This window comes from Penicillium brevicompactum, assembly GCF_028827555.1.
Source record: "Penicillium brevicompactum strain IBT 35665 chromosome Unknown utg000003l_segment0_segment0, whole genome shotgun sequence".
Lineage (NCBI taxonomy): Eukaryota > Fungi > Ascomycota > Eurotiomycetes > Eurotiales > Aspergillaceae > Penicillium > Penicillium brevicompactum.
The window spans coordinates 2,903,019-2,915,359 of NW_026623206.1; the positions used below are offsets into that span (position 1 = coordinate 2,903,019).

General features: G+C 46.1%; 3 protein-coding genes across 3 annotated transcripts; 1 reads left to right on the forward strand and 2 right to left on the reverse strand.

The window, feature by feature from the left end:
* Positions 1-187: 187 nt before the first annotated feature.
* N7506_004990 (Zn(II)2Cys6 transcription factor) lies at positions 188-1,722 on the forward strand (the record flags this gene model as incomplete). Its single annotated transcript, XM_056954284.1, has 3 exons — positions 188-506; positions 619-1,061; positions 1,168-1,722. The coding sequence occupies 3 exons, from the start codon at positions 188-190 to the stop codon at positions 1,720-1,722; spliced, it is 1,317 nt and encodes a 438-aa protein (XP_056813173.1).
* Positions 1,723-3,197: 1,475 nt separating this feature from the next.
* On the reverse strand, positions 3,198-8,060 carry N7506_004991 (uncharacterized protein; the record flags this gene model as incomplete). Its single annotated transcript, XM_056954285.1, has 14 exons — positions 3,198-3,293; positions 3,375-3,814; positions 3,869-4,028; positions 4,079-4,285; positions 4,341-4,648; positions 4,700-4,793; positions 4,850-5,025; positions 5,085-5,359; positions 5,430-5,857; positions 5,907-7,076; positions 7,153-7,397; positions 7,460-7,622; positions 7,684-7,728; positions 7,788-8,060. The coding sequence occupies 14 exons, from the start codon at positions 8,058-8,060 to the stop codon at positions 3,198-3,200; spliced, it is 4,080 nt and encodes a 1,359-aa protein (XP_056813174.1).
* A 2,467-nt stretch (positions 8,061-10,527) lies between these two features.
* On the reverse strand, positions 10,528-11,661 carry N7506_004992 (fungal specific transcription factor domain-containing protein; the record flags this gene model as incomplete). Its single annotated transcript, XM_056954286.1, has 3 exons — positions 10,528-10,809; positions 10,889-11,112; positions 11,175-11,661. Coding segments are annotated over 3 exons (993 nt in total), but the record flags the coding sequence as incomplete, so codon positions are not given.
* Between the last annotated feature and the right edge of the window lie 680 nt (positions 11,662-12,341).

A 12,341-nucleotide genomic window follows, 5' to 3' on the forward strand; every position in this document is an offset into this window, starting at 1 on the left:
GGCTGAGCCGTAGTTGGTTTCATAGAGGGATGTCGAATCGCCAGTACGATATAGATTTCCAATAGGACCTACATTTGTTCTACCAAAAGAAGCTTTTCCGTTCGTCTCAATTCAAAAGGCGACGACGCTACATATTGGCAGAATAGTTGCCTATATCAAACAATCGCGAGACACATATTTGATCGCCATGGGCTCATCTTCAGAAGTTCAGAGAAAGTGCCGCCGGCGTTCTTCGAGGGTATGCCAATACTGTCAGCGAAGAAAAGTGCGGTGTGACCTTGCAGTCCATGGATCACCTTGTACCAATTGCTCACATTTTGGAGTCGAATGTGTGGTACCAGCGAAGACATGGAAATTTGAAAATGGCTCGCCATTGCAGATCTTTGAGACACAATTTCAGGGCTGTTACGAAGACAACGAAAAGACTCCTTCGCCAATAGCTTTTCTTCCAGCGTGGGAAGCTGCCGAAGAGGAAGGGTTGTTCAAATCAATCGCGAATAGTGAAGGTACGTTAGATCTCGCTGGTGAATATCTGCCCGGCCTCCAACTTTTATGGTCCCATGATATCGATATGTTTTCCTCGATATATGAGGAGAGTTATTCGCTGAAACACCCTAGGCCATGCCGGAGGATCTAAAGACGAGACAGCCAAGTTGCAGGACCACATGCGTTTTTCGCCGCCGGTCATAAAGGAATGGGCCTTTTTCGGTTATCTGGTTGACGGGCCCAAGCCAGAGTTTATCCAAAGGAGCTCCGCCAACCTTGAGACTCATGAGATCCAGTATCTGAGAGTGAAGGGGGCGCTCTTAATTCCAAATGAAGAGTTTCTGAGAGAACTTTTGCGAGCGTTTATCCAAAGAGTGTATTATGTTTACCCAATCCTCAACATCTTTGACTTTCTTTCGGCAATCGTATCAGATGATGGTCGTCACTCCGTCAGCTTGTTGCTTTTCCAAGGGGTGATGCTCTCTGCGATTCCTTATGTGAGTCTCGATAGACTTGTGGCCGAGGGCTTCTATTCGAGAAAGCAGGCCCAAGATGCCTTTCTCCAAAGAGTAATGGTAAGATTAAATCTCACACTAATGTTCACATGGTGAATTGTTTGAAAGTCCTAACTGTGGACGCTGCCAAAATCGGGGTCCGCGTAATGACTAATATCTGATACAGGCTCTATATAATGTGGGGTACGAGACCGAACAATTACCCATGATTCAGACATCGCTTCTTCTCTCTTTGACAGATGATCCAACTGCTGTCAAAGACTCCTGGCACTGGTTAGGTTTAAGCCTTTCCTTTGCCCAGGCAGTGAACTTTCACTTGGACACGCCCGAAAACTGCAAAGGGGACAAAGGACTTTCCCGACGGATCTGGTGGAGTATGTTTACTCGAGACAGAAAACTCGCTTTGGGCATGAAGTACCCTTGTCGAATCCGAGATGACACTTACCAAGTGCCAATGCTTGCCCTCGACGATTTTGGGCTTCATTGCGGGGACCCGGCAATTTCCTGGTTGGTAGGGCAAGACATGGGGCTGCAAAATACAGACTATCAGAAAAAGGTGGCATTGATCTCTATACAGTCAGCTGCGATGTCTGTAGTCATTGGTGAAATATTAATGTTACAATATGCATCCTCACCACGACCTTTCTCCATGGGGGGGATTGCCTTCAGCGACAATTATTCCTCGCAGAACAGCGACGCGACAAGACATTCAGCTTTATGAACACAAACTTTCCCTCTGTATTAAATATGAGAGTACAGATTTCCAATGGACTGAAGCAAAAGCCAGTCATCAACTCGACACCTCCGAAGATGAAACGTTGTTATTGCTCCAGGCAGAGTCAAGCCTGATGCACTTGACAACCTCCATGGCCCTTTACCGACCCCAGATATGGCCGGTACAGAATTCAGACTCGACGGACTCTGATCTCCAGGCCTATTCGCAATATCAAGCAAGGCTAGTTGCATCCAAAGTACTGGAAATATGCGACTTCGTGCAAGGAAAAGGGTTGTTTTCTCGGCTATCACATATCACAGCAACATCTGTGCATCAAGCAGCCCTGATTCATCTGTCATTTGTAAACTCTGCGGGCGCGGTTGAACAGATGTTGAATTTCAACAAATTCAATCAATGCTTTCGCCTTTTGAAAGACATGGATGATATCCATATGACCGCAAAGCTTGGAGTCATCCTTTTGGACTCTATAGCTCAGAAAGTCGCATTGATACAAAGAACTTCATTGCCAGCATTGCTTCTTTGACACTGATAGTCAAGAGTTGTATTATTACCCTGCCATCCGAATATATGGATATTAATATCTATCTTCATTCTCTGCCCCAGATCAATGGTTATATGGCCGGATCTCAAGTTGTAAAGTCTTTGCAGCCTAGGTAAAAAGCCGCTCAGTTTGCGATAATGCTAACTAGGAAACCGAAGACAGGATAATCTAAAGAGGAGAGGCACGAATTGCTTCAAAACAGCAGATTTTGACTGTGAATTCAAAAAGACCGACCGGGGAAAAGACGGAAGAGAGAGAGAGAGAGAGAGAGAACTATTTACACCAGCGGGTACCTTGCATGCCAATCAAACACCGGCGCCGACAGCAGTCTAGATAGCCTCTCTCGCTCTGTCCTCTCTCTTTCTGTTGATTCAGGCGTTTGCCATTTTTGTCAGCCTCCCCGCAGGTAGATAGGCGTGGATGAGAGAGACAATGACTGGGAAAACGGTATGTATTGTGAGACCTAAGGAAACAAGGAAGAGAGAGAGAAAGAACGCGAGATCTGAATCTATCTACACCAGCAGGGACCCTGCAAACTAGGCAAACGCCCGCACCGACAGGCAACCTCTCTCCCTTCTTCTCTTCTCCTCGCCTCAATTATTGAAAACTATATTGTACCATACTGCTTCTCCGTCTCCTTCTTTTCCAAGTCCTTGTTTTGTTTTAGATCTGCTTCTGCCATCGATATGAAATCAAGATTACTTCATTGCACAGTGGTGACAATCTTCAAGATATATTTATTTATCAAGTCTAATTAAACAATGGCATAGAAAGAAAGAACAAGTGGGAAGGAATGAACCTATAGTACAAAAGAAATCAAGGAAGACTGAAGGTCAGGAAGGGAGAACATGTGAGAATGAGATACCACACCATTTGCGTAGGGCGAAAGAATGTGAGATCGAAGAACAAAGACGACAGTCTAATCGGACGCAGTCTTGGTCTTCTTGCTGCGAAGTTTCATCATGATGAAAACACAGATGTATGTGGTGATACAGAAAAGCGCAGTAATTCCAGTCTGAAAAATGCATATGAGCGGGCCGGTCTCAAACAGAAAGTTGAACTCTAACCACAGCTAGAGTATTGAGTGGAAACTTACATCTCTCCAAGAATAGTACTTGGCCTTGAGGTTGAACTGTGGTGCGTATTCTGACCCGACCGCGTACTGACAGTAGTGGCACGAGGTCGTGGAAACAACGTCACGGACATATCCTCCTGCTGCTTCGATGAAAGATTCCATGTAAGAACCGCATGTTTGGTTGTTGGGGAGATCAATGGACGTCCACTCGTTGTCAGCACATTTCACAGGAGCATCCCAGAGAACCTCTCCCAGGAGGCCACCGATGAGGTAGGTGAATGGGTCCAGATAATACATCCAGTAACGCCAGAAAACATTGATCTGCTCGTAAGGTACAACGACACCACAGAAACCGATCAATCCAGCTCCAAGGACAAGGGGATTAACGAGTGAAGCAGAATACTCATTTGGAGCGTAAGCAGCAATGGCCTGGCCGATTGGGGTGTACAAAAACTCGTAGACTAGATTCAGTATTTTTAGCCACTGCACAAAGCCTCAAGTTTTGGGGCCCTTACGGATCATCTGGAAGAACATGTGGCCAGAGACTTCCGGTAAACTTGGGAAGCCAACAGTAAAGTACCAGCAGAGGAAATACAACGTGCCACAAACGACCAGGTACGGCATCTCGGAGATAGCTTGAGCACCAATAAATGCGATCCAGTGGTAAGTTTTGGCCTATTGCTTGGTTAAACAAAAACATTCAATATACAATGTGGACCACTTGCCTTCTTTTCGCGTGTCTCGAAAATATCACGGTTCTGCAAAAAGTACGGCTGGAGTTGATTGATGACACCAGGGGCAACAAAGACGAAGTTGAAGATGGCGAACAGTCGAAGCTGGAGATCAAGGACCGAGTCGCCAATTTTCCAGAAAGTAAACCCACTGAAGAGTGCAGCAAAAACGTGCAATATAATCTTGTTCCACATGTAGTCCTGGATATCTGTGTTAGCAAAATGAATTCTGTGGGTAATGTAGAGGGAGTCAAACCGGACTCCTCCAGAGCTTCACCATCTGACGCTCTAGAACCAGTTGAAGTTGATACATCTTCGAGGTTGCGTAGTCCGTGAGCATAACATCTTCTGTTACTTCAGCCGCCGCCTTTGCTTTCAGATCTTCCAGCTCACGAAGGGCTACACGGTTTTCTTCTGACCCTTCCCAAATCTGATTCCAATCCACGTTGGAATCAAATCTGCCTTGAACAACATCTACAATGTGCTCTGCTGGGTTTGCATCTTCAGGGCAAGGTGCGCCATTTCGTGCGAAATAATCCAGAATGATATCGGAGCCCTCTCCGGCTAGAAACACCATTAGTCAAATATGAAAGACCACAGAAGGACAATCCTTACTTTGACCAAAGTATGTCATTTTACCTCCCTTTGCAAGTAGCAAGAGATAATCAAATGCATCGAACAGAGAAGCTGACGGCTGGTGGATGGTGCACTGCGAACTTTCTGTTAAAGCTGAACTGAGCTTGAATATCAGGGGTTGTAAAATACCAAAACAGCTTGTCCTGAATCCGCAAGCTTTCTCATGAAACGGACAATGTTGAATGCAGATTGGCCATCAAGACCAGAAGTAGGCTCATCCAAAAGGAGCAAAGAAGGTTTGGCGACGAGCTCAACACCTAGAGTGACACGTTTCCGCTGTTCAATACTTAATCCAGCACCCGGAGCTGCTCAAAAGTTAGGATCTCTTCGGTTATTATCCATCTGGATGGTTGTTGGGACTTACTTCCGATCAATGCCTCACTGATGTCGCCAAGTTCGAGTAAGTCGATAATTTTGTCCACGTAATCGATTTTCTCTTGTTTCGGAACGTCGGCTGGCTGACGGAGCAAGGCTGAGAATATGAGAGCCTCTCGAACAGTGGCTGATGGTTCGTGAACGTCAAGTTGCTCGCAGTAGCCAGTCGTACGCTGAAAACTGATGTTTTGTGGTTTTCCGTCGACAAGAATTGAGCCTGAAATTTCGCCAGAATCCTTACGCTGAGCCAGCACATCAAGGAGGCTTTTTGTTTGACGAAAGTCAGTTGCAAGAAAACGACCAATGACAAAAAATGCCGGATAGAATGACTTACGTAGTTTTTCCTGCGCCTGAGCATCCCATCAGTGCAACCAAGTTTCCAGGCTTCACGTATCCGAAGACCTGGTTTAGTAGTTGAAGTTTTGAGCCGTGATAGTCAACATGGTAATCGAGGTGATCCCAGGTGAATGTAGCTTGCTTTGGCATGTCATGGTCGGCGTCCGTGTTACCAGGGGCCTGAGCGGCGGTCTTCTCTTCGTCCTGGGTAGTGGTTCCACGTTTGAATACCAGATAAGACGAGGTTCCTTGGCTTCGCAGTCGCTCAAATCCGACTGCTGTGAGGAAGGCAAAGAAAAGCCACATACCGACAACAACACCAAAGCCCCTCCAAACATGGTGGATGGAGTAGTGATATTGAGAATGTATGTAGTCTGCGCCTGGTATGTCTGCTCCGGAGGATCCTGCAATAATGCAGCCGCGGAACTGGTCATCGTCAAAACCAGAGCCATAGGGGGACATACTGAGGGGCGACGCATTCCATGAGGAGACCGCCAAACTCATTACCCATCACACTCTCAAACGCATAGGAAGCGGGATTGATCCAAAAGATCCATCGAAACCAAACGTGCATCTTCTGAAACGGGATCAGGTACCCAGTGTAAATCATCATGATTGTTGTGAAGAATCCAGAAATCTTTGAGGCATTACCAAACTTGTTGCAGTTGGCTCCAACCATACGGTAGAATGACAAGAAGCAGAGCGTGGTCGCATTCAAGATAATCCAAAAAGTGAAAAACTTCCCTGCATCTGCTTGGAAAGCACACATCCAGTAATACACGATTGTGAACACCGTAACCTGTAGCAAAACGACGGGAATATCGGTAAAAACACTAGCAATGCAGTATGCAGTGGGCCGATAGAATGCAAAACGCTTTTGTCGGCCAAGAATCGGACGTCCCATGAAAGATGAAGTCGTTTCCGAGAGTGATTGCATGCAGAAATACATGAGAGGGAAGAAAAGCGCACCAGGTCGGAGGAATGTTGAGGAGCTGGTATTCGCTAGATTGTAAAACAGGCTTCCTGAAACGAGGGCCTGGATGAGGGCTGAGGCGACCTTGATGATGAGTGAAATTCGGTCACCCCATATGATTTGGCTTTGTCGAATGGTGCACGCCATAACCTGATTCAGGAGTGAGGCATTGTAAGGACTATTCACGTTGATTTGCTTGCCGGCGATTTCTCGAGAGACATGAGAAATGAAAGATGCAGTTTCTCCTTCCAGCTCTCGTGGTGGAATCATCTCCTCAACCATCGCCTTGTAGATCTTGGAAGCTTTGTATCGTGACTCAAACTCTAAGACACTTTGAGGGATGCTCTCCTCAAAGCCGGGATTGATAGTGCGCTCGAGAGCGACAGTGACAGAGGTTAGGAAATCGGCAACGTTAGCACCACGGCCACACACAAATCCCATCTCCTCGAAATAGGGACGCGCCAAATGACGCGGACCATAGTAGATTGTCCGTCCAGCTGCAACCACCATGACCTTGTCAAACTGATCGTAGATGGCGTTTCCCGCTTGATAAAGAGTGGCGATGATTGTCTTCCGCCGTTCATCGGCAATGCGGCGCAGACTTTTGGCAAAATCGAGCGCGGAACTGGCGTCAAGGCCTCGGGTTGATTGATCCCAACATTGCACAGAGCTCTATAAACCGCTTTCGTTAGCTTCGATCTCACAAGGTGATTTGGTTGATGAAGGCTTTGTGGTGACGGATACTTACTTGACCTGCCATCACTTCTGCAAGAGACACTCGCTTTCGCTCTCCGCCTGACACCCCACGGACAAACTCGTTACCCACGAGTGTTCGCTTGGTGTGCAGAATTCCAAGCGAGCTTAGGATTTCATCTCGAGTCTTTTCCACGAAAGCATCTCGTGACATGCCTTCAGGTCTCTCCGTTGGAGTCTTGTTTCGAAGGGCGAACTTGATCGTTTGATCAACTGTCAGTGTTGGGAAGTGAATATCATCTAAGACACGGTTACTTCGATTTGCTCATTCCATCATTATGCAAATGAATTGGGCATCAAACCTTCGTTGTTAAACATCAGTTGCTGACGGAATTTGGCAGCTTGGTTGTGGTCCAGGCTTCCATAGTGGACAGATCCATCGACTTTGCCGAACCCATCGCGATCGTTCGAGAGGATTTTGAGCAGTGATGAACAGCCTGCTCCAGGTCGACCGAGTACCAACATCTATACCTTGTCAATAAATATTCCTTGGCATATGATTCTTTTCGGTTGGCTGCAAACACACCATTTCTCCCGGCCGCAGCTGACCAGTCATGTCATTGAGAATCGTCTGCCTCTCAGAGTCAGAATTGAACTCAAATGTGAGACAACCATTTAGGTAACCCTTACCGCTTCCTTCTTTTGACTGAACATTCCCAGCAAATTCATGGGATTGACATCTGACCATAGAGTGTCGCCCTGCACAGCCTCTGAGGCCGGGACATGGATAGAAATTCCACTCCATGTCACTGTCACTTGCTTGGTATTTCCGTCAATAGCCTTGATGGAGCGTTTCTCTTCGACCAAATTGTCGAAAGTGTCCAGGGTTGCGGATTGCGTCTTGTGAGGGTGGTCAACAGCCTCGTGGCCAAGCTCAATTGTACTGGCAGCGCTGTCTGACATCACTCCAAAATGGTTGGATAAGAATATAGGAATCTTGATTGCCAGAGAGTCTTATCCAAATATAAAAAATGGCAGCACGATACTTATAAGAATCACCACGACTACCTACACCCCTTTCTTCCAGAAAAGAAAAGCTAACCTGCGCCCTTCTATGACGAGCTTCCGTATAGCCGTGTTCCAACTACTGTGTGTTTGTCTGGATTAGTCTAAAGTACCACTCGACAAACTAGGATAGTACTTAATTGAGCGGGTCCACAGTGGGTTATCTCCTATTTCCTCCAATAACACCGTGGCATACATCAATGATGCACATGAATATCCTCTTTCCGTTCCGTTCATAGCCATATCCGTCTCGCAGAAGACGCATCTCCGTCCCGCCACATAACTTTCACCTCCTATTACCATTTATATATCTTTCCCGGATATACATCTAGGCATAAGGCTGCATAAAGTAGGTATATGTGCTAGGCAAGAAAAGCCCCTTTCTGAGCTTACCATGGACGGATCTATATTTCCTTCCTGGCTTGGACAACGGAGTAGTTGACTAGTGTATTATTTCTACCGATATTTGCCACCCTTAGACGTTATCTAAGAACCGTGGAGAACATACATCCAAAACTGAAGTCAAGCAAGAGTTTTTCACAACGTATCCGGGCATTATCTCTACGCACCTCTCCGATGCCAACTTTTTGGGGGTGTATAAACAAGCCCAAACGGGTCAGTCATCATACGTGCCATCGGGTGGCGTCAGATCTACGCGCGTAAATATTCACTCATCAATAAGTAAGCAGTGTAAGTGGGACTTTTTCTTTTCCTGCTATACGTTAGAAGTCTGGTGCTTCTCCAAATTTTGATGGGATATACAACTGAATGTGATATTGTTTTCAGGCTAACCGAACTTTCATATAAAAAGTGCAGAGAAACATCTGTTGGCATCGGTGTTTACCTGGCTTGCCAGGCTCCCCGCAGGGTAAATAGTGTAGATAGAGAGAGCTTCTCGGTCTCCCTCTTCTTTCTTCTTCTAGTCTCTCTCTACAATACATATCGTACATGGATGTCTCGCTCTGCTCTCGTCGATATCTCCGAAGGAAATTCTGCCTTTCAGCTGCACTGCCCCGATATCACAAAAGGTTTAGCGAGATCGAGGAATATGAGCGGGTCGACTTCACAAACATAAACATTTATTCCATGTATTTGTGACACATTACTAGCAGGAATAAAAATAGGATCTCAGCCTCATTGCCCAAATTGCTCATTGTAATATCCTGCTCTCCCGAAAATCCGTAAAGCCGTGATGCTTGGTTCTTTAAATGTGGCCAAGCTTTTGGGCCCAGCCCAGATCCGATAATCACCAAATCAACAGATGAAGTGACGGCGACCCATAATTTTCCGTCTACTCCTTGGTCATTAGAATGATAAGCTCGGCCATTCTCTCGGTATAGCCGCTTCCGGTTCACCATTAAATTACTAGTCGTCGATCTTTGTTCAACCTAACCACTGTTCAGAGCTTTGTAGATCTAAACCGCCGCCAACGAAGTGTAAACTGAATCGCCCGGGTACAACCTTGCTCTTCACGAGTCCAACTATTTCTCTATAAGCCGGGCCGCTCTAGGTATAATATTTTTTGATCTTCGTCATGCTTTGATCCAAAAATACAAGCGATATCGAACCCTGTATACAAGCACGAACCAGCATGGACATAGCTTACTACAGCGTGCAAGCACTAAAGTGAACACGACCCCGAACTACTCCGTAACGGCCGCGGGTTATGATTAACGTATATAGAGACCAAAATAGCTGCGCAGGAGAAAAAATGGCATATGCGGTGCCGAATATTGCATTTTACCATTACCCCGGTGCCCAGCTATTGTGTGGGACAGCCCCATCTATTGTGTTATAAAAAAGGATAAGACCCGTCCCGCATCCCCATGTCCCACATTTCTTCGTCCCACATGCCCCAAAGGGGTGGCCTATATTCCGTATCCGAAGTCTCCATCGATTGATATTGACTGGAGATCCGGAAACGGACATGTACGATCAATTATTATAAAAATAGACAAGGAGAAGAAGAAGAGGGAGCGAGGAAAGCTCTCCATCTGCGCTATCTAGACCTGGAAAGAGCCTGACAAACAGGACAAACATCCTCAAACAATTGAACCTTTCTTTCATTGCCGATTTCTGTTTGCTCTCACTCTAAATACTTTGCTAGTTCAATGACCACAATTTGCTTTCTTAAAATGGAGAAAGAGCTTATTCAACCAAAGGGTTCAATTAGTGGCCAGGAAAAGAATCCTTCTAGACTGACCATGGATGGGTCAATCCTCCCTTGCAGATCAGAAAGTTCCATCGGGCCAGATCCACTGATATTCTTGAAGGTTGAATGTTCCTCTGTGGCAAGTGAGGGAACTGGAGGACCATTCAAAACGATGCTTTCCGGGGACCCGTCAAATCCCTCATTTCCACTTACTGTCCCGTAATCCCCAGTCTTCGAAGACATCCCGACCGAGAACTCTGGAGAGTTGCCCGATTGCATATCTAGACACACCTGACGCTGAGCCAATTTCTTCAGTGCTAGATCAATAGCATTAAGTGTGCTAGCGATCGGCTCCCCCTCTCGCATCAGATGGAGACATTGAATCCCCATGTGGATCCATGGCTGGTGGACAGAGATTATTGATGGATCTTGTAGGACATCGCATATAAGAACGAATATGGAACTTCCAATAAAGAACCCGTGATATCGAAGCTCCTGCATAGAGTGAATTTATGTGATTAGCCCTATTTCAATATCGCAGAGCTGCCGCAGGTAAGGATCGGTGGAACTATACCTGGACCGGTGGATTGATGACCGAGGCTCTCGAAATATGTTGTATTGCATCTCGAGCCGCTGTAATTGCAATATCACAGGCCTCATTCAACCATGTTGGCATTCTGCTACGCTCTCCTTGGAACGTTTCCCCATTCCCGTTGCACGACTCAGCAAGCAATTTGGATAACTTGGCTCGAAGAATGATGAATGGTCGATAGGTCAAGAGCAAAGTATGACAATACACTTAGAACATTCGAGCTCATTGTTAGAAAACGCAAATGTCCATAATAACGGTGAAGACTCACATGATGTGAGAATAGTTTGACAAACACCCTTTTCCCGTGAAAACGGGTCACTATCCACGCTGACTCCCAGATTGTGTCGCATCAATGATTCGAAATCTGCGAGGTCCCGGCGGATCGCAGCAGCAGCATCTCGAACTGGGAGGAATGAATCGTGTCTGCTGAGGTAAATTGACTTAGCTGATCTCGACATGATTTTTGTCAGTCGGACGAGACAGAGAAGAAACGGATCGTCGGGGGCTTGGATCTCCATATCTTCCCAAGAAAGGGAAGTTGGCCGACCGAGAAAAAAGGAAACCAGCCTATACGGGTTAATAAACCAACTAATTGCATACTTAATAACGAATTTCCACATACACTTCGTAAATATACAACGCCCATATGGTGTTTCGGATTTCAACAAATCGAGCGTCGGAGCTTGGTGTGGTTTTTTGGAATCCGGCAGATAACGCCTTTCTTGTAGCAGTTCCAAGGTGCAGATATGCCGCATTTGGCTGACCTCTTTCGTTTTGGAAGTGAGCGTGCTGCTTTATGTTAACAATGTGTGATCAATTGTGGTGAGAAACAAGTCGAGACTTATCATGATGAGTGATGTCTGGACCATCTCGAGATTGACAATCTCTGTCATAGTTGCCAATTGGCTATTCACAAACTCAAATAAAATTTCCGCCAGGCGGTAATGTTGAGTGTTAAGCGCTGCGATTGCGATAGCCATTAACAACACCTCGTGCCCTGCAGCTCCTCCCGCAAGTCCGTGTGGCGCTTGATAGAGTTCATCCAATTCTCTTTGGTATACCTCTGGGGGTCGGAATGGCATCAGATGATATAGTGTCTCCAGAAATCGAAGAAGTAAAGCCTTAGCCACTGGATATGGCACAAAGATTGGTGCCGCAAGCTTTCTTCCATAGCTTGTCGTCTCCGCATGAGAATCACTGTCAGAGATCCCAAAGAAAATGTCACGAAATTTAAACATGTCTAATCCTTCATTTTCTTCTTCCACTTTGGCCTTTGGCTTACCGGCTGACCCCTGACCATAACCTGGGATGAGATCCTGATAGATGGTTTGCATCAAGGAGAAATGCGATGTTGGTCCATAATACAATTGCATCATTAGACCAGGGGATGTCAGGTGTGTTGCTGTCACACTGCTAAATGCTAAAGCGGGATCTT